General features: G+C 41.9%; 1 protein-coding gene across 3 annotated transcripts in view; it reads left to right on the forward strand.

Moving 5' to 3' along the window:
• Window positions 1–3,340: 3,340 nt before the first annotated feature.
• magi3b (membrane associated guanylate kinase, WW and PDZ domain containing 3b) overlaps window positions 3,341–20,947 on the forward strand; it is a 148,951-nt gene continuing 131,344 nt past the window's right edge. Inside the window, exons 1-2 of one of the 3 annotated variants that reach the window (XM_072684698.1) lie at window positions 3,343–3,556; window positions 3,890–4,522. In XM_072684698.1, coding sequence (XP_072540799.1) covers window positions 4,216–4,522 — 307 coding nt within the window. In that variant the 5' untranslated portion in view covers window positions 3,343–3,556; window positions 3,890–4,215. Of the gene's footprint in view, window positions 4,523–20,947 lie in introns of all 3 variants that reach the window. The other 2 variants (XM_072684700.1, XM_072684699.1) reach the window with 2 other exon arrangements.

Here is a 20,947-nt window from a genome sequence, read left to right on the forward strand (position 1 = left end):
ACGGAGATGACAAGACCAAAGGGGGTATACATTATAGTGCCTTCAGCTGTGTGTTCGGTTTGATCCGGAGTCTGAGAGTCCGGAGTTTAACCCCAAGTCAGTGCTGGCTCTCTGTCTGCCCAGAAATACAGCAAATCTGGTGGATGTCTCCTGGGGAAGTACATGCATCCTGTGGTTTCTTGGACGTTGTGGTCACATTGGTGGTCTCAGTTCATGACCTTGGATGCTGGATTCACTGGAATTAGCTGATTGTTTTGATACAGAAGACTAAAGATATAAATGACATTTTGTTATGCGCTTTGCCCAACAGCATGAGGCTGAAGTTCCACCTTAAAATAGTGCCACAGTTACATTCTGTCACCTGCATCTTTTGCAGTTTTCATTTAAGGTGGAACGGAAAATTCCAGTAAGCAGCTGGTAAATAACACCAGCCTTGTGGGAGCAGCTGTGTTTGTTTACAGTGTCAAAAATCACCATGTTATGGATTTGATGGCAGAAATGTTATCCTATAGTCATGTGACGGGGTGGTTAAATTACCTTAAGCTCAGCCGGCAAAGCAGAACATTTGTTTTAGTGAGTAATGAGGAAAAAACATGATTCCTGGAGTGTGTGCCTCTGTCTGCTGGGCATGGCTGGGGGCAGAAGTCATTAGCGCAAAGCCATGAAAATGAAAATTACCCCCTCTGTTAAATGCATGCACTCATTATTGCTACACTGTTCATTATTCATGTATTTTATTAATAATGGCATATAATTCTAAACACACATGTAGTACTATGTAGCATTTTTGCTACGTATAATAGCTTCAAAATCATTGTGATGCTCCACTGACCTGACATGGGGAAAATAGTGTTGCTATCATTGCCACTCCGGGCTTTCTACGCTGCCAACTGCACTATGTGACTTTGGTGAAGCGGGCAGGATAACGCTAAGAACTGCATACCGCTGCATACTCTCAGCTCCTCCAGAAATGCATGCCATTATTTGTGGTTGGTGTGGTGCATTTTATTTATTATTTATTACCACCACCTGCCAGTAAGCCATGACAGTAAAGATGACTTTGCTGTGCTACACCAATAAGAGTCCTTGGGTAAGATTCCTAACACTACATTGACCCACCTCTGCTCTGGATAAGAGTATCAGCTAAATGTCCTTTAGTAGTGTCTCAAAGTGCAAACTACACTTTCTGACTGTAGGGGGAGCACATGAGCAAGAAATGCCTACTTTCCATAGTGATGCTTTAAAACACACTGAGCTTAAATGAGCAGGGCAGCCTGGCAATGTCCAGCAAGTTGACGTTATCTTACACAGACTACAGGTGTCCAAAGCCCCCAGGTGGGAACATAGTAATTAGGTACCAGCCACTGCTAGTCCCCCTGTGAAAGGGTTAAAAGTCTACAAGGCCTTTACAAGAACTCAGCCACCTTGCTTGTTTCCTCAGATAACCCAGATTGTATTTACACACCGTACGTGTGAGCGGATGCCACTCTCGGGTTATTTTAGTCATGAATGTGTGAAGACTGGGGGGGGGGGGGGGGGGGGGGGGGGGTGGATCTATGCTTGGTCTTGCTTTTCTGCAGTTAAAACATGCAAAGAATTCTAGCGTCTCCCTGACTCGGGGGGGGAAACGTGTCCATTGGCTGCTGAATGAAACCACAGACATGCCATGCGAAAGCTTTAAATTCAGCTTGTCCTTACATGTCTTTAATTAAGCAGCAGATTAAACTAATTTACAAAGCACTATATGAAATCAGCAGAGGTTTGAGTGCCAGTGGAGTGCTTCATTAAATCACTGTGAGTTGGAGGATCTGTGGTCTGTTGTAAGAAAAATAGCAGCACGTACAGCCTCAGACCATAAGATGGAGCTGTTGTGAGATTTATATTGGTTTGAAGGGACACGTGATGTGCTCTATATTGGCACTTAGGTTCTTGATTTTTCTCCACAGGAGCAGAAAGGTGGTGATTTGAACTACCCAATAGATTTATTCACTATTAATCCTGCGTAGGATCCATGCAGAGGCTGTACTGCATTGATCCTAAGCAAATGAAACCCCTCAAAACATCTAGCTAGGCCTGGTCTTCATTTTGAGACAGGGCTTTTTCTCATCTTCTTTTTTGGTGTATTTGATTGTTTTTAATAGAACTGTATGCATATCAATATAATAACAAATAATAAAGGTGTATAAACATGTATTAAAACGTGGAGGCTATAATAGAACCACCTTCTATAGCATGTTAAAGGGGAAATCCACTGCATTTTCAAAACTGCTGCATAAATACCCCTTCATGATGTAAACACAGTCCTTCAGAGAGGTTTGATGAGAAATGCCGTCTTCTAGAGAAATGTCCTACAGATTACGCTCTTCACAGCTGCGGTGATAGGAACCGGATGTCGGAAGAGTCTAATGTCGCAAAAATCTGCATCACAGAAAGTTATTAACATTACAGAAAATGTTGATGAGGCACTGCTGTTTATGATATTATAGAGATCCACTATTAGCGACCTCTTTCCTACTAGTGTACCATAATCAACATAAGAGAGGTCAGGGTTCAACAGCTAGTCATATCGGCTGTTTGTGTTGTAGAACATCAGTAGAAGAAACACCGTGTCTGCACATTGATCTGTGTTTAGACATCATGGCCCCTGGCTCCTGTTGTAAGGGTGGGGTTCGATATGAGGTGCTTGGATCACTCCAACTGCAAAAGGCAGCTAGCCAGCAGAGCGAAGCTGGAAAATCATCCAGCAGCCATGTTCATTTGCTGCGGCTTGTTGAAGGCTTCTTCCCGGGTGACTACACCATACACATATATATAGATTTACACTATATATTAATCTTGATATCTTGAGTGCGAGTTTGGCAGGTTGGTGCACAAGATATGAACCTACTAACCCGTCTCATACTAACAGGAAGTGATGAAGCGTTGCTATGGCAACTGCAAGCTCACCAGCTTCTTTATTCGCTTTAACACTTTTATCTACACTAGCTGGCTACATACTTACTACATACATACATCACGTGACCCCTCAAACCAATCACAAGGCAGAAGAGTTTTTTTTTTTTTTTTTTCAACAATAAACAAAAATAGACCGAAATATTTAATTAATTAATAGTTAATACGAAAATTATTTTACATAATTTCAGAATAAAAGCACACAGCCTTTCCACTCTTTCCACATCCACTCTGCGCTGAATTCCCCCAATATCCCGCAGAAGTGACGTTGTTTTACATAATTAGTTAATTGCCTGCGCGTCCCCGGCTCTCATTGGCTGCTTCCCACGCGCGCGCCTCGCCTGCACGGTCGATAGAGCGGCTCGGTGGTGCGCGAGACGGCGGCGCTCTGATCTCGAGAGAGAGAGAGAGAGAGAGAGAGAGAGAGGGGGAGAGCGCTGGACGCGGCGGCGCTGAGTTGGAGGATAATACACCGGACGGTCCTCTCCGCTGCTCTGTCGGTCCGTCCGCGTTGTTTTGGCTGGAGAGTGACGGCGGCCGGGCGCGAAGTGGAGCGCGTGCGCTCGCAGTCTGAGCTCGCCGATGCGCGCGGATGTCTCCGGAGGTAAACACGGAGCTGAGCACGGCTGGACTGCTCACCGTTTATCGCACGAGCTCGTGTTTTTAATTATTTGGGATTTGAGATTTGGATGGAGGTGATTGATTGATTGATTGATTGATTGAATTAATGAATGACTGTCAGTTATTGACACACACACACACATATATACACGCGCGCGCGCACTCGGTGTATTCGCTAGGCTACTTGATGCTTTCTAGCTCGCGGACGGGCTGAGGAAACCTGTTTTTCTCGTGCGTGCCGCCGCCGCTGCTGCTGTTGTGAACTTGGAAAATGTAAGTAAACAGTGGCCATATTTAACCATAGCACATTCCTCAGGCAGCATATGATCTGGGCTGGGAGTCTGGCTGACTGAACGGGACGCAGAAGTCAGAACTGCCAGGTTTGAGTCGCTTTCCTTCGTCGTTTCGGACTTATCTGTAAATGTGGTCCGTCGCTGGCTCCGTGTGAGGGGAAGAGCAGCGAGCAGAGACGCGAGGAGACGCGAGGAGACGCGAGGAGAGATGAGGTGAGGAGCTGCTGCTCGATGGCGTTCACGTCCTCCAAACTAACCTCTTCTGTCCACAGCCGCTAGGCTAAGCAGCTCTCGGACTCCATTACCTTCTGAAAGACCCGTCATCTGAGACTCGACCCAGACCTGAACCATGTCCAAAACGCTGAAGAGGAAGAAGCACTGGTCCACCAAAGTGCAGGAGTGCGCGGTGTCGTGGGGAGGCGTGGGGGAGTTCGGCTCGGTGGTGGAGATCCTGGGAGGCGCCGAGCATGGAGAGTTTCCCTTCCTCGGCCAGATGAACCTGGATGTTCTCGTGTGCCATGCCGGGAGGCTTCCGTACTACGGCGACGTTTTGCTGGAGGTGAACGGCACGCCCGTGAGCGGACTCACCAACCGAGACACGCACGCGGTCATCCGGCACTTCAGGGAGCCCATTCGCATTAAGACGGTCAAACCAGGTGAGGGGGGGTGGGGGGTGGGGGGTGGTTTGAGTGGGCTAACCCCTTTGGGAAGGTGGCAGGGCTGTTCTGGTGGCACGTATTGCTTATGTGGTTAAAGCACTGGGGTTTTCATTACAGGGTTGTGGGTTCGAGACCCTTGGTTGGGGCCCTTGAGCAATGCCCTTAACTCCAGGGGTGCTGAATGCAAGACTCCCTGAGCTTGGATATGTTATGGGTGTTAGTATGACAACAGAATAGCATCTATGACAACAGAATAGCATTTTCCATATATATATATATATATATATATATATATATATATATATATATATATATAAACAGGTGTGCTAGTGTGCTAGTATTACTGGATAGATGCAATGTTAACAACACAGCCCTCAGAAGGTATTTCACAAAGCAGGATTCCTTAGTTTAGCAGAAACCTGTGCCCAATGTTGAGGATGTTCTTCAGCTCATCTCTTATAGGAATGTGGGCTGTGGTTAACTGATTAAACTGACTAAACTGAGAAATTCTGTTGTTTGAAATACCCCCAGTCTCCACCACCATTGCTGTAAAAAAATAAAAATTTATTTTCATACCAGGCCACTTTGAATGACTTTATTTTTCAACGATTTTCAGAAATTCTGAATAATTGTGCCCCTTTAAAGTCATTGTAAGACTGTCAAAGGCTTGATATTTATATTCATGGTGGGATGCAATCGATAACTCACACAGGGGTCCAATACCAAAGTCAGACACATCTGATTGTCACTCTTTTGTTACAGAATAGAGTTAGAAAGCTTGTAGTTTGTTTTTTAGAGATACCTGCATTATCTAAGAGAAGAGCTCTTGGATAAGATCTCTGAAAAGGCTTGTTTTCCCGAGCTAAAAAGTTAAGCATAGCTACAGTTCATAAGTGACCCCAGGCCTTTAAACCCGGTCATTAGAATTTTAGTATTGAACAGGGTCTGTGGATCAGATCCTAGGCCTACACTACACCAACCTCACCGCTTTGTAATAACACATGCATATTGTTAATATGTCTAAGTATTACAGGCATTATCATGATAAACTAGTTCAAGTGAAGTATTGTCATATTGCCCACTTAGATGTGTATATGCCACAGTTTCAGCACGACAGCGCAATGTGGACCGGTTTGGGAGGCCTATTTAAACACCAGCTGTGCCTGCAGGTGTGGCTCTGATCGAAAAGGAGGGCTTTCCTTCCCCTCCTTGCAGTGACTTGTAAGCTAGGTAATATATCACTGGAATCTCCACTCCAGTGGTTCTCGCCCTCAGCCTCGGGGACCCCATTGGCTGCGCACCTCTGTATTCCTCCCAGCTCTGCCACAGCTGAGTCAGCACATGAAGAGGCTTGCCCAATGAGTTGAATCAGGTGTGCTGGAGCAGGTAAGGCACATGTGCATGGAGTCCCCACGGAGTGGGACTGCGAATCACTACTCTGCTCCAGGAGAGCTGAACAGAGTCCACTGCTCAGCTGCACAGACACAGGCACACAGGAGACTCGGAGGCAGCTATTTCTATCTACACAGCTACACACCGTCCCCAGTGTTTAATTAACTCTTAGTGTTCATCTGAATACTTGAACGAGGTGTAAATTCAGTACTGTAAGGGTTAATTAAGCATTGCAGTTTTTTTTTTTACTGTGAACACGCACAAGTCTGTATCCATCACTGACATTACTTTGTGCCGTATGCTAGCTTTATAATTAGGGGCTGCTTTGTGTTGCTACAGTTCTTTTCCTGACCTGCTGCTCCTGCCAGTGCAGTTTGGTACATGTGGAGCATGTCGGACCTGCTCCAGTTAACCATAGGGCTCGCCTTCGGCCCAGCGAGAGGTGTACGTTTTTGATGGTGGAAAAGAGACTTGTTACTATGGAGACATAGAAAAGAACTGTTGGTGGAAAAGTCGTATGGCTGTTGCCATGGAATGCTGCAAGAAGGGTGTTATTTCCATGGAAATGATAAATGGAATGTTGCTATGGAGAGTGGAAACTATTACTAGGAACAAAAGCCAGTTATATTAATAGAAAGGTCACCAATTTCTTTAGCAGTACCTCATCTTAAGTGTTTCTAATTGACAGGAACAAGAGTTTGAAAGTTCACTGGACTTTGTTACTTAAGCTCTGTAAGTTTCAGGAACAGAGCAGCAGTAAATTGCTGTGGCAGTCTGATGCGTGCGCTCTGTGCAACAAACTGGCAAAAAAGGAAGATGCTGCAGATGGGGAAGATTATAGTTGCGGAAACAGGGACAGCATGGGCTGGAGGTGAGAATGACTGGCAACTTCAGCAGTTTGTAGCGTACTGCCAGCTGCAGCTTGCGAAGAAAAAAGCAGATCATTTAAATCAGTCAAGTAATGATGCTAAATGTAAGCATAAACATCAACGTCAGCAATTCTATTGCTGTAATTGCAGGTTTCGTTTCTAAAATGTTGTCAGTTGTCAGCAATATTATTAGCATATCCCTGCATTAAAGGGGCCCTAAAATGCAAAACTGTATTTACATAGTTGAATAATGAAAATTCGGTTGATGGTCCTGACATTACGTGAAGCTCGAGCACTGTTGTCTCTTTATTAAAAAGAAAATCTGACATTAACAAAACAGAGCTGGAAAATGGGCCTACTCCAAAATCCCAACACGGGTTGAGCGCTGCGTGCTGTGGAGAAGCTGGGGAAGCGAGCAGGTGTATGGCTAAAAGCTAACCTAGCTGACTAGCTAACTACACTTTCTTCAGTGGTTGTATCTCTTTCAGCTAGATAACCGCACACCTCACTGTGAGGACACAGAGAGGACAGTAACACTATTCTGTAAATGATTTAAATATACATGATTAATATCTATATTTAGATATTTATATTACAAAAATACAGTTCTGGGCTATTCTATGCTATGTGCATACTACTATAGTCTGTCAGGGAGACTTTAAACCCTTCGTAAAAGGAAAATCTGTCTATTCAATTCTAAGGCAAATTAACAAATTAACAGTGTTGTAAAACTGCATCTGAGCCTTTTTTCACCTTAACTAAAGTCACATACTGACTATTTATTCATTGTACAAAAAAGGAACATAAAATACTCAATAAATGGCACCTCATATTCTGAGCTATTGAGTCAAAAATCGTATTAACACAATTTTCTACTCTAGATGTAGTTGGTCTGCCAAGACATGTTTTGTATCCAAATTTTGAATCCAGTTCTCCAAATCCAGGGGCACAGCATGACTGACAATAGAAAAATGAACTAAATCTCAGCCATTTTAGGCAACAGATGTTGTGCTGACTTCAGACTGCCTTGTAGTGTGCATGCATGTTACACAGGCATCCAGATTACATTCACAATTTCTGTTGTTTCTACTTATGAATAACTTTTAATTGCAAATGTAATCAAGTATCCATATGCCTGCATAACGTGTTTGCTCACGAAAAGGAGTTGGATGTTGTAGGAGAGTACTAGCCTGCACAGCCTTGGTGACTATTTACTTCTAGTATTCACAATTTTATATTGTTATCATGGTTTCATGGCGTTCTCTCACATAATACTCAGAATGTCTAGCCTAGCCACCAATCATTTAACAAGAAAACCTTTTACTTTGTCAAAAACACAGATTATTTTCTAGATTATACTGCAGGCACTGTTGTGTCTCAGTGTAGAAGGTGATTGGGCACTTTTACAACAGATGTACAGACGATAACATCTTTCATTTTGGCCAGAGTTTCCCTTTAACTGGGCTTTAGACAAGCGTTGAATAACAGAGCACCCGGGAGTGTGAAAGGTTCTATCAGCAGCAGCTGTGACCCACGTCCCAGGGCTGTATGTGTGTTGTGCAGTTCTGAGAGCAGCCCCACGTTGATGCTGGGCTGCAAGTCCTGCCTGTCCTACACCATCTCGCATCTGCACACAGAGAGCAGTTTTAAACTGCCTGTGAACTTCTGTCTGTCTCCTCAGAGGCTAGGATCCCACACTGAAGCCGCAGTTGTTGGATATGTACGTTTTGGGCAGGGGGGCTCCTCGCGAGCGCGTGTTGCCCGTGCCTCGGCCTCATGCGTAATTCAGCGTGCATAAATAATAGATGCGGTGAGTGGGATGCCTACACACACACAGGCAGAAAGAGAGAGTCAGGAGGATCGGCTTTTAACGGGCAATGATGTAGCAGTCCACACCATGGGCACAAACAATACTCAAGCAATGCCTCCACTAACTGCTTCATGTTTTCCTGCTATCTGTTGCATCCTTTGTAGCCTTGAAAAGAGACGCAGGCTGAATTGGCTGCGGCTGGATTTATTTATTGCTACACACGCTGCATCTGCAGCTGCCTTAGATCTTGCCTCCATTGCGTCAGAAATGCGAGATGTTACAAAATAAACATAACTGGGACTGGTTTGCCTCTCACCAGTCAGACTATCAAAGCAGGCCTTAAATCATGCAAGCTAGATCTAATCCAACTCATCAGAACATAGCCTGAACATATCATTGCTATCAGGCAAAGACCTTGTACCTCCAAAATGGTAACTTTACAGGAGAAGGAAAAAACACAATGACACAATGTAAAGGACAGCTGCCAGATTCAGATCAAGTCAAAAAGTAAAAAACATGGAGATACAAGCCTTTTGCATGACAGCAGCAATACACACACACACACATATACTCTGCAGCCTATACCTCATAGAGGGACGCAGCTGCAGGCCACATCTCAGAAAAGATGAAAATATGAAAATGAACGCTGCTATCTGGGTAGTTATTCATTGGAAAAAGGGTAGGATATCTCTCTAGTGATCGAGTGAAGAAGGTTTCCAAGGTGGGCAGTCGTGGGGGTGGAGGTCTCTATTAAAAAATCGCTCCTTAATTGCAGCCCTTGGCGTACACTGCTGCTGCTCCAGTTTAATGATTTAACAGCCAGTTCCACATCCTTGCGTTACTCCAAGACATTACTCATATATTCAGATTACAGAAAAAGGCTCAGATCAGCTAGCTCTTCACTGTCGAGTCAAGCTTTCCTGAGCGGCTCAGCAGGACTGAGGGGCGTATTCGAGTAGATCAACTGCTCTAAGGTGAAGTTGGCACTTCCTTCTCTGTTGGGGGCAAAGAGTGAGAGTTTTCAGTTCTGTCTTCATGCTCTTCAAGTGTACTTTGTGCCAGCTGCCATTGAGTTTGTCTAATTTGCTTTGAGAATGTGAGTGCAGAGATAAGCACTTTGTTTCATTTGCACTCTTGAGTGTTTGTACAGTCACGTGAAAAAATTCGGACACACCATGAACAGCTTTGTCTTTTTAATATATTTAAACACATGGAAATTTTATCTTCCTTTAAACAACATTGGCCGATATGGGTATTATAACTGAAATAAAATGTATTTCTAAAATATTTAAAAAAAAAGTAATGAATGGATTTTTTTCTTGTGAGGAAAAGGTCAGAACACCCCCACATTAATTACTAATTAAGATGCCTAAAATCAGAAATAGGTGCATCAACATTCGAAAACAAGAGCCATGTACCAATTGTAAAGTATGGAGATGGAAATGCCTGGCACGCTCTCCATTGTGGAATCCACTATGAATTCTTTATTGTATCTGTCCATAAACTGAAGCCGAAGCAAGGGTGGACCATGCAACATGACAGTGACCCAAAACATTGCAGTAAATACACCAAGAAAAGACAAAATAAAAAACAATGGAGAGCTCTGGAGTGACCAAGCTAAAGCCCAGAGCATAATCCTATGGAGATGCTGTGGGGTGATTTGCATGCAAGAAACCCATCTAACATCACACAGCTGAAAGAATTCTGGTGGATGGTTATAGGATAATAGGACAATAACAACTATTGTTGGGTGTCCTTCATTTTTCCTGCATTTATATTAATCACATATTACACTTGGTAAAGAAGCAGATATTATTTTCAGTTTTATGTGTTTAGTTATTTAACATCTCAATATTGTTCAACTGAAGACCAAATGTGCATGTGTTTAAATATATATATATAAATAACATTTTCATGGGATGTCCTAATTTATTCACATGATTCTATGTGCTGATTAAGTGGTGTAATTGACTGTAATTGCATTTCAGTCAAGCAAGTATACTGCTTCTGTGGTCAGAAACCTCCTTCTGGAGCTCTACCCTGCAGGTTTCATCTTGTAATGTTTATGAATTGTCCTTTTTAAGCAATGCAAAGTAGCGGATTTAACAATGTATCCATTTAGGAAAATGATGTCTGCACAGCTTGCTTACAAGCCTGTGTAAGCTGTTCTGGATAAAGGCATTCCCTAAAAATGAACTGCTAAAGCCTGTTTTGAAGGTTGTTTGTCTGTCTGTCTTCTAAATGTTTCAAGGTAGGGATTTTTTAAAATCACAATGATCTAAAATGATTTTGTCTATCCGTATATTGTACATATAAGTAGCATAATAGGACTGGAGCATGATTCATGTAACTATGGGTCCTGTATTGATATATTGCAGCATATGTTACCATAGTTGTGGAAGGACGATTGGATCAGAAAGTTTTGTAGTGAAAGAATAATGCTATCAATAAAGAAAGTGCTCATTCAACCTTCTTTCGTCTGGCATTGTTTGACTGCAGTGGCTTGAAGGCTGTTGGAATATTCTATCTGAGCACAGACGCGAAATACAAATCTCAGAGTGAGTATCTATTGGGCTGTGTAGTCTGGAGGATTCTTGGCATGAAGCTCTCCAGTATATTGTTATTGTTACATCTTCTTAATAAGGAGGGAAACAGGGGTTGCAGTCTCAGCACCAACTTTCACTCTTTGATATGGAAAGGCAGCCAGAGGCTTCCTTGGTAAGGGTGAGCAGCACTTTCCAAACAACAAACCTTTGATTAAAACATGCAGTGCCATGAATAAAATTCCTTCATAGCCTTTCATGTAAGGTAAATTAAATCGGTCCATATACAGAATATGAGAGTTTAGAGCGCTGTGAGGGCTAGGAGGATTATTAGGGCATGTTAAAGAGAGGTGAGACTGAGGGGTTTGCTCTACTCTTCCGTATCTGTGTAGAGGCAAAGGCATTGATTCAGTAAGGAGGAATGAATTGAATGTTTCCCTTGACTTGTCAGGGCTGGTTCAAGTCAAATGATTTAAAGATGTTCTTTATCACGTTCGTTTAGGTCTAATTGTCTGGCAGTCTTCTAATAAGATCGTGTTCATTCAATGAATAGGCAGTGGCTGAAAGAATTTGACTGCATTATGAAGAATTATCATTTGTGTTTAGGATGTGTCTTGCTACAGTTATAGTAGCTGGTCATTAGGGGTGTAAGAAAATATATTGAGGTATCACGATATGTTTTGCAATACTTTATCGATTCTCAAAAAAAAATTTCCAAAAGTTTGGTGTCAGACAGTGGTTCATTTTGTGTTGTTTTTAAATGCCGGCTACTAGATAGCAGTGTTTACTCTTCCTTCAGAACCCACTGTTCAGACTGCATAAAAAGTCTATTTTTCTTTTATTCAGATTGTATTCATATTATAGGAATAGGTAAGTTTAGAGTGGGGAGATAATAACACAGAGCTAGTTATTCAGTGTAGTTTGTTCTGACATAGGGTTGTAAAACTGCATCTGAGCGCTTTCACCTCAACAAATGTCACATACCAATTATCTATACATCAAGAAACTATCTAAAATTCTTAATAAATGCATTCTACAGCATCAATGGCTCTAAAGCAACGTCACAAAAATGTTTTAAAAAGAGTATCATGGCAAAGAGGTACATGCTGGGCATTGTAAGGCAAACAGTCCTACAAATAATCCTTTTTTTATTGAAATAGACCAGTATTTTCCATCATCCAAGATTGAATCCTGCAGAGTTTTTAAACAACTGGAGGAAGTCCCCTTTAATTCATAGGAAGAAAATCACAGTTCATTTCACAGTTGCAATACTAATCAGAAAAGTGGCGATTAGATATGTTCTTCAAATTGTTCAGCCTTTCTTTAAGATCATTTCGGGCGTATTTAGCCAACATGTCCTAGCCAACCCTAAGAGCAGGCCATGAGATGGACCTGTATAGCTGCAAACATCTCAACATCCTTCTTATCTATATGGAGAGAAACATCATACAAGTTCTCCTCAGATGCTAACATTCCATCTTTGTGAGTCAGTTGCCTGCTAACCAGTCATTCTGACAGCATGGTGGCTGCCTTGTCAAGTTGAGAGTCCGATGCTAAGCGAATATGACACTTGCATTACATTTGTATTGATGTCATTAGGGAGGGCCTGTGCACTGAAATGCATTCCAAAATTGCGTTTAGATAATGCTGTATCAGTAGGATTGAGTGGTTGACTGAGTTTGATTATCGCAGTGGGATAAGTGAAACTGTGTGAATATTCCAGATAAGTCAGGCTGAAAAGTCATTTTCCTGGATCTAGATTTCAAAATGAAGGTGTTCTGTAGCAGCTGAGGCTGTGGAAAGTCTGTTAGATGGTTCTGTGATTGACATTTCCCACTTTTAAACTGGCTGTGGTCTGAAACACTAGGGGCTTGCTTCTCGCACAGATTAAGCCTAATCTTGGATTAAATACATAGTGATTCAGCATTGAAAATCCTTTTTTAGGCTAGAACTAGGCTTAATCTGTGTCCGGAATCCTGGCTGGTGACCACATAGTGAGATCTGTAGTTAGGGGTGGACGGTGGATGTTACTTAAACACATTATTACAATAACTGAAAACTATGATAATATTGTTATATGATGTCAGAATGCACTAGTGGTGACAGATTAAGAAGAAAATGTACAATGGTTTTTATGATGATGTCAACATTCGCTGTTTTACATCCAGCTAAATAATTTTTTAATAAAATAAATAATAAAGTATGCACTTGGTCAGTGTTCATTAAAGCAGCATTATGTAGAATTTTTACCTTATACAACTGACTGTAATAGGGAGAAAAGTGTCTCTATTGTTGCTACTCTGGGTTAAGCCTGCCAGAAACTGCACTATGTAACTTTGTATGTCTTAGCTTGTAAAAGCACAAATTCCACTTTATGATTATAGGCGGAGCCCAGGAGGAAGAAATACCAATCCTTACATAATGCCGCTTTAAGTACTGACGATATCCACAATATGCTCAGAAAAGCATATAATTGATCACAATAACAACGTGTGTGATGCTAATGATAACAATATATACCACCTGTATTTGTACCTGTCTTTGTTAGACTTGGAGGACTATATCTACCATAAAATGCAGGCTGAATTAATGCAGCATAATCAGAACTGTAGTGAATGTATCTGGAACATGTTTACATGTTGTAGCTGTCAGACAAAAACTTTACAGGAGAAGGAGAAAACCTTCCTAACCATTAATGGAAGTCAATGTTAAAAGAATGTATTCCCAGTCATTTTGGATGGTTCATTCTAATGGTGTGTTTATTATGAAATTTGGACACAATGTAAGGAACAACTGCCAGATTCACATCAAATTAAGTAAAAAGGCAAAAACAAATCTGATATATTTGCAATACATTAGTTTCTTTATATGCAGAAGTGAAGTTTGTATTAGCACCAGCTACAACTAAACTCGTTCTGAGAACAAGATTTATTACATTTGATGAGACATGACCTTCTAATCATGCCCTGTTAAAGTATTATAACACTGGAAATAAAAAAATCACAGTACTCAACGATATTGATATTAGTATCCACTATTATCTAACTCACGCACCTGTCCCAGCAGCTGTGTTTATGGGCTTGGAGATTAGAGAGCGTCACCTCTAAATGACATGCTTCATGAGAGGAGGCCATTTGAATTACCCTGCTCTTAACCACCAGCTTAAAACCAAATGATGGACAGGACCAGACGGATTATGTCCTTTTATAGCATGGAGGTGATGTATGAAAGTATGAAAACCTTCATATTATGCTGCTGGGACAGTAGCCAGCTGCCACCGAAGCATCCACTGGATTTCATGTTGGGATAGACTGAGGGCCAGATGTATGTACAATGAGAAGACACAACACAAAATGTGCTCTGATGCGGTTGTGATCTGCACTGGCAGCACATCTGAACTGTAACTAATCATGTAATACCTCCACTTGCTTTTGGTGAAGAACTATCATGCTTGGAGAGTTTTCCATTAAAGCATTTAGCATTTTTTTCATGAGCATTAAGGCAAACTGCACATTTATACACATGCTAGTATGCATGTTTTATGCATAGCATGCATGCTTTTCCAAGTGGAATACATCCTATATACCAGGTCTGCTCAATCCTGGTCCTTAAGATCTACTACCCTGAAGAGTTCAGATCCAACACAGCTGACTCTAATGTTCATTTGCTCCTAAAGGCCTTCACTATCTGGATCAGGTGTGTTAGATTCAGGGTGGAGCTAAACTCTGCAGGGTGGTAGATCTCCAGGACCAGGGTTGAACAGCCCCGCTATACACTATACGCTATATATAGAGGTGCTAGAAAAGATTCTTTGAGCAATGGCATAGAAGGACCACATTTGGTTTTATAAAGAAGCATGTTTGTAGTAGAGATGTGAATGTGAAATTAATTCTTCACACTCACACATCGCTATGTTGAACATGTTCTTTATTATGGCATCGCTCAAAGATTTTTTTATAACACTTATATTTGTGTATAATTGAGTTTGAAACTTGAGGCTCAGTACATCAGTGTGAAGAGCTGGAGGGTTTAACATTACATCAGGAGAGGATGATACCGGAGGTGGTGAATGTTCTGTCCGAGTCATTGCAGATGATTGCAGATGCTTATGTGTCAGAATATAGAGGGCATGAATCATAATGAGTGGCAAGTGAGGAGTGCTGCTGATGACTGAAAGTGGGCAGGACAATCAAGCTGAGTGGCAGGCGGGCATTAGTTGGCACAAACTGTGTGCAATATTGCTGCATATGCTAAGGAAATACATGAGGAGAAAGACCTTCAGTTGCATTTAGCTGGCTAGTGCAGGGACGAAGAGGACAAAACTCTAGTAAATGTAATGGAACTGTATTTATTTATCAGCAACTTTTCTTAACTTTCAATAATAATACACCCTCCCCCCCCCCCCAACCAAGTCATTTTGGAGCATTCCTATTGGTCCATTGTTCCTGAAAATGAAACAACTGCAGATTATTATGTAAAAATGCCAAGAAACACTATTTGGAAAAAAGTATTGGGACACCTACACAGTACACTGTGCTTTTATGACATCCCATTCTAAATCCATAGGCATTAATATGAAGTGGGCCCCCCTTCGCAGCTCTAACAGCAGGTCTGGAACTCAGTTATTGAGTCAGCAGAGCGTTGGCGACTTTCTGCTCTGTGCTCCTCAGCACTCAGTGACCCTGCTCTGTAACTTTACTTGATCTGCGAGTTTGTAGAGTTGCTGTGGTTCCTAAACGCTTCCATTTTTCAATAATACCACTTACAGTTCATCATCGAATATCTCAGAAGGAGGAAATTTCACAAACTGTGTTGTTGCATCTGTGGCATCCTATTACAGAACCACACTGGAATTCAGTGAGCTCTTTAGACCCACCCATTCTTTCACTAATGTGAGTGAAGGCAGACTGCATGGCTAGGTGCTTGGCCTTATACAGCTATGGCAACGGGACTGAATTAAACACTTGAATTCAGTGATTAAGAGGGGTGTCCCAATACGTTTATCCAACTAGTGTAAATAACTTACACTATTATTAAATGTGAATCTATTATATGAAACAGAAATAAGACAATATGTCAGAATGCTTATGTGGCAGTATATAGAGGGCATGAATCACAATGAGTGGCAGGAGTGTGGGGGAGGGCTGCTGATGACTGAAAGTAGGCAGGACAATCAAGCTGAGTGGCAGGCGGGCTTTAGTGGGCACAGCCGCATGCTAAATTACTGAATATGCTAAAGAATTATATGAAGAGAAAGACCTTCAGTTCCATTTGCTGGCCAGCGCAGGGACGAAGAGGACAAAAACAGGACAGTTCAGCCCTTAGATGGAGGAAGCTGCCATGGAAGGGATGAATTGATGAAGTGCCACTGGGGAAGCGGGGACAGTTTGTTTTATGGATTGCTGAGAGGCTGGTGGCTGGATGGAGGGGGGAAAAGTCTCTCTTTCATCTCGTCGTTCTCATTTGTTTGAAATAATCTCATCACAGAGAGAGATTAACCCTCTCCAAAACCCCCAAAAAAGAGTCCGGCATCTGGAATCCACTGTCCACCAGCTCACGCGCACATCATTCACAGTATAGCTTCCTGTGTGGGATTGTTTTCCATGAGGAGAAGATTAAAAAAATTGAGGAACATACCGCAAAAAATGCAATCTCCCAAATTAGAATCGGACTAAAATTGAGCACTGAAGCTGTGTGTGTGTGTTCGTGTGTGTGTGTAAGGATGGCACTGCTCATTGTTATGGTTGGCACAGCAACAGGCACAATGCCAGGCCAATCCCTTTGGCATTTCATCTCATTCCCCCAACGCCCTGCTTACTTATGCACCGCCATGGCTGGACAACAGTTGGGCTCTCTGAACAGTTGCCATCACTGGCAAATGCCAAGCTAGGAGTGTGTTGATGTGTGTGTGTGTATGTGAGGACTTGATGCCAGTGAAGCATCAGGATGAAACAGTCCCTTCGTGCACATTCACATGAACTCGATGTGTGAGTGTGTGTTTATTTGTTATTATACTATACTATGTCTGTAAATATTATATTGCATTAGGCCATATGGCACCCTAAACATTCATACAACCAGCAGCCCTCAGACACTGTGGAAGACCTCAGTGTGCTCCAGCTCACTCAGAGTAAGTACATCACAGGCAAATCAATAAGATATCATGCTTGTCCTGACAGCGCATTAACCGCAGTGTGATTTAAAGGGACAGGCTTGCTGGAAAAAGCCTATGTGGACATTTGACACATAGACTCTCCTCTCACACAAACACTCTCCCCCTCAGACACACATACACACATGTCCACGCACACATACACGCAGAGCCTGGGGATTACTGTGCATTATGTAACCACGCCCCCCCTCCCAACACACACACACACCACCGATGCCGACATCCTCTTGGGGACATTGCTTTCTAGCTGTCTGTCATAGTCTAATCCGGATGGCTCTTGCCTTAGGCAGAGACGGAGACTGATAGCATAGCCGACACAGTAAAGCGCTACATGTTACGAGCACTGAGAACCAGACACATGGGGGTCAAACACTGTATGTTCTTATGGGATTTGATGGCCTGGGTATAGATGCTAAGCACAGGAAAGGCCTCTTACACTTCACATGCACTGTGGGAATGCGGTGAGATTTCATCCAGGATTTCCTATGCCACGCTTATCGCCCCAGCCTTAACTGCTCAATCACGCCCCCAAGGGCTGCATTCAGTCAGAACATATGTGGTACGAATGGTATTTCCCAGTTTCCGACATGATTTTACTCATATAATAAAAAAAAGTTTAATTCATTAATAATGAACTCCCACTACTTTTTGAAATATGGTACTGCCAGTTTACCCACCCATTCGTAACTCTCCCTAGCGCTGATGGTGCTCACGGTGGGAGGGGGCCTTTTCAAACTGACAGGAAGCCGACACACTTGGAGGACATTGCCGGGTCCCCAGCTCCACCACACTAGTTAACAGGAGCCTGTGCTGGCCAGTATCGCTCAAGAGTGATAAGGGGAGAAAGCGCCATCTACCCACCCGGAGAGAGCATGGCTAGTTGTGCTTTCTCTGACTCTGGCCACTGATGGCAAAACAGCATGGCTTTGAATTCAATTAAGTGATTCGTACCAATTGCTCATGGTCAACTGTGAGAAAAAAACAAATGAATGTTACAAAAAGTTCAATAAAAACATTCTAGAAATGTCCAGAAAACCTGACAAATCAAACGTTCTGAAAACGTTCTAATAACCAGAAATTGCTTATAGTTTGTGATGAAGTGAAAACTGAAATATAGATGAGTTCATCTTTTACCGCTAATGGACGTGGATAGCTCTACTTTCAATCTGTTAACCAGCTTAGCTGAAGGTTACTGCACAAGTGCATTTGGGCTGATACATACTCAGGGTGGAAAATTCAGTCAAAGGCTAATGTCTTTTCTCCTTCACGTGACTCAGTAGTTCCAGATCTTCAAGCTGGTTTAAATATTTATCAGAGACAGTCTTTAGCTTTTTCAAGCGTCATGTTTTGGCAGAATTCTCTGTCAAGTTGTCTTTTTTTGGGAGTGTGCACTTGGTTGAGAAAGATAGACTGAGAGAGGAGGGAGAGAGTGTGAGTATGTTTTTGTCCCTTTAGAGACATGTAGCACGGTTGACTGCCATTTGGAAGGAAGCGGAGATCCACTGCAACTTCCCATCCCATCCTCCACATTATGACAGGCTGATTACAATCTTTCTACAACGATGAACACAGCACTGAGTAAATGCTACAGATACCCAGTATCGGTATCAGCCTAATACCCACTGAAAAAACGCTGGATCCAGTTTTGGAAAATAACTTTTTTCAGAACGTTTTTGGACAGTTCTGAGACTGGAACATCACAGAATGGCTTGTAGTGCAACATAACATGCAGCAAATTAATTCGGTCATGTGATTTGTAGCCCAACGTTAATGTAAGAACAGTTTCACAAATAATGTGGATGGTGTAGCATAGTAGGAAATATCCCAGCCTTCCATGGCAGCTACACCAGTGTAACATGATTTAGCTGAAAGTCACTCAGATTAGGAGGAACAACTGCATATTTGTGTAAAGTCCATTAATATTACTCTACTGCATCAGTCCACATGTTCTACCCCAGCCCGTCCAAAAAAGGTGTCCTTTAGGGGTGTCCAAAAGCCTGATCTAAATATCCCGACTGTAGCGGGGGCCCAGGAGCAAAAAAAGTTCTTTGCCCTTGTTTCAGGCATTTACCTGAAATATTAGCTGTATAAAGTGGCTAGCTACTTTTGTCTTCTCATAGAGTAGTAGTGTGTTTTAGCATGTTTGTACTGATACCTTTTTATGGCCATCTTAACTGAAATTTGATAAGTTGAAGCATCTTCATGTCTAAAACTTTACGTCTTTAGTTAAGCACTGGAGCCACTTATCTAACTCTGCTAACAAACACTAGAAAGTAATAGTCATTTTAAATCTTACCCATAAATGATATCTGTTAGCATTTCTCACAATCTGATCAAACCACATCAAGGTCTTAATTGTTGCGCAAACTTGTCAAAGTGATTTGGAAACTATGACCTCATGTCACACAGTCTTGAATGTTAGGTTAGCAACAAACAACTATTTTAATGTATGTAGCTATCAGCTTTTAAATTAGCTTAAAGTTGTTTTATGTATTTGCTAACTAACAGTAAAAACAATAAAGATGAATTACATATTTAAAATTTTAATAAACTTTCCTTCTAATAATATAAAATGCCAATATCTTTTTCCTGTCAAAATTTTAATGCTAGGATGTGCAATGTAGGAGCAATAACTTACTAAACTAAACCAGTTTTCCCATTATTTTTCAGATCAGCAAAAAAGTAATTAAAGACAGTAATTTTAGCTCTCAGATTGAAAGTATTTTATGTAACTGCTACGTTTGTATTAGTGACTTTTATTTTGACACCGCCTGGCTGGAGCCACAATATTGTCTACCCTATTGTGCTTGTGATGTAAACAAGTAAGCTAATCAGCTCTTTTTCTTGAAGGGTGGGACTTTGTCCATAACAATTAAGCAGATTAGCTCTTTTTGTCAAAGGGCAGGAATGTATCCGTAAACAAACACCATGTCGAGCGTTATGAGAACTCCTATTCACGTTTCTTCCAGTGACTGGTCTCCTCATATATAACATCTCTGGGTTCTTTTCACTCCCAGCTAGCGTCCACACGCAACACCCATGCCTCACACTAATACAACTCTGCTATTCACTCACACACCAAAGTGATGTGGCTGTGGATGTTTGGCCGTGTTGTCCTGTGGCTTGGTAACAGTTTATCCACACACTCCGTTCACATGACAGACAGCTGCTCTGTCTGTATGTTTTCCCTGCGGCTCTGCGTCCAGATTGAGGAATGAAAAAAAAACAAAACAGCGGCAGTAAAACTGTATTTCACACTGTTGTGGTTAAATGTTGTTCGTCCTGAACTGTTCCTAGTTACTGCGAGAAGCACATGTGTTGACATCATTAACTAAACAACTATTAAATTAGTTTCCATCTTTGATTTTAGTTGACTAAGTCGATTAGTCATTAGGCACACGGCACACAATCATCAATCATATAAACATTAGATTAAGATCACAATTTCTGTTGTTTCTATTCATAAATACATTTTACTAATATGTACAATTTAAATCAAACACTGTGACTGTGTCTGTGGCGTCCGAGTGCCTGTTTGACGTGTGCACATAGTGTGGGGGGTCTGTATTTGGTACAACATCTATTCTAGATCTAGATATAGTTTCAGTGGGTTGAGAAGAGTCTAGGCATGTATCT

Source organism: Salminus brasiliensis, chromosome 7 (assembly GCF_030463535.1).
Source record: "Salminus brasiliensis chromosome 7, fSalBra1.hap2, whole genome shotgun sequence".
Lineage (NCBI taxonomy): Eukaryota > Metazoa > Chordata > Actinopteri > Characiformes > Bryconidae > Salminus > Salminus brasiliensis.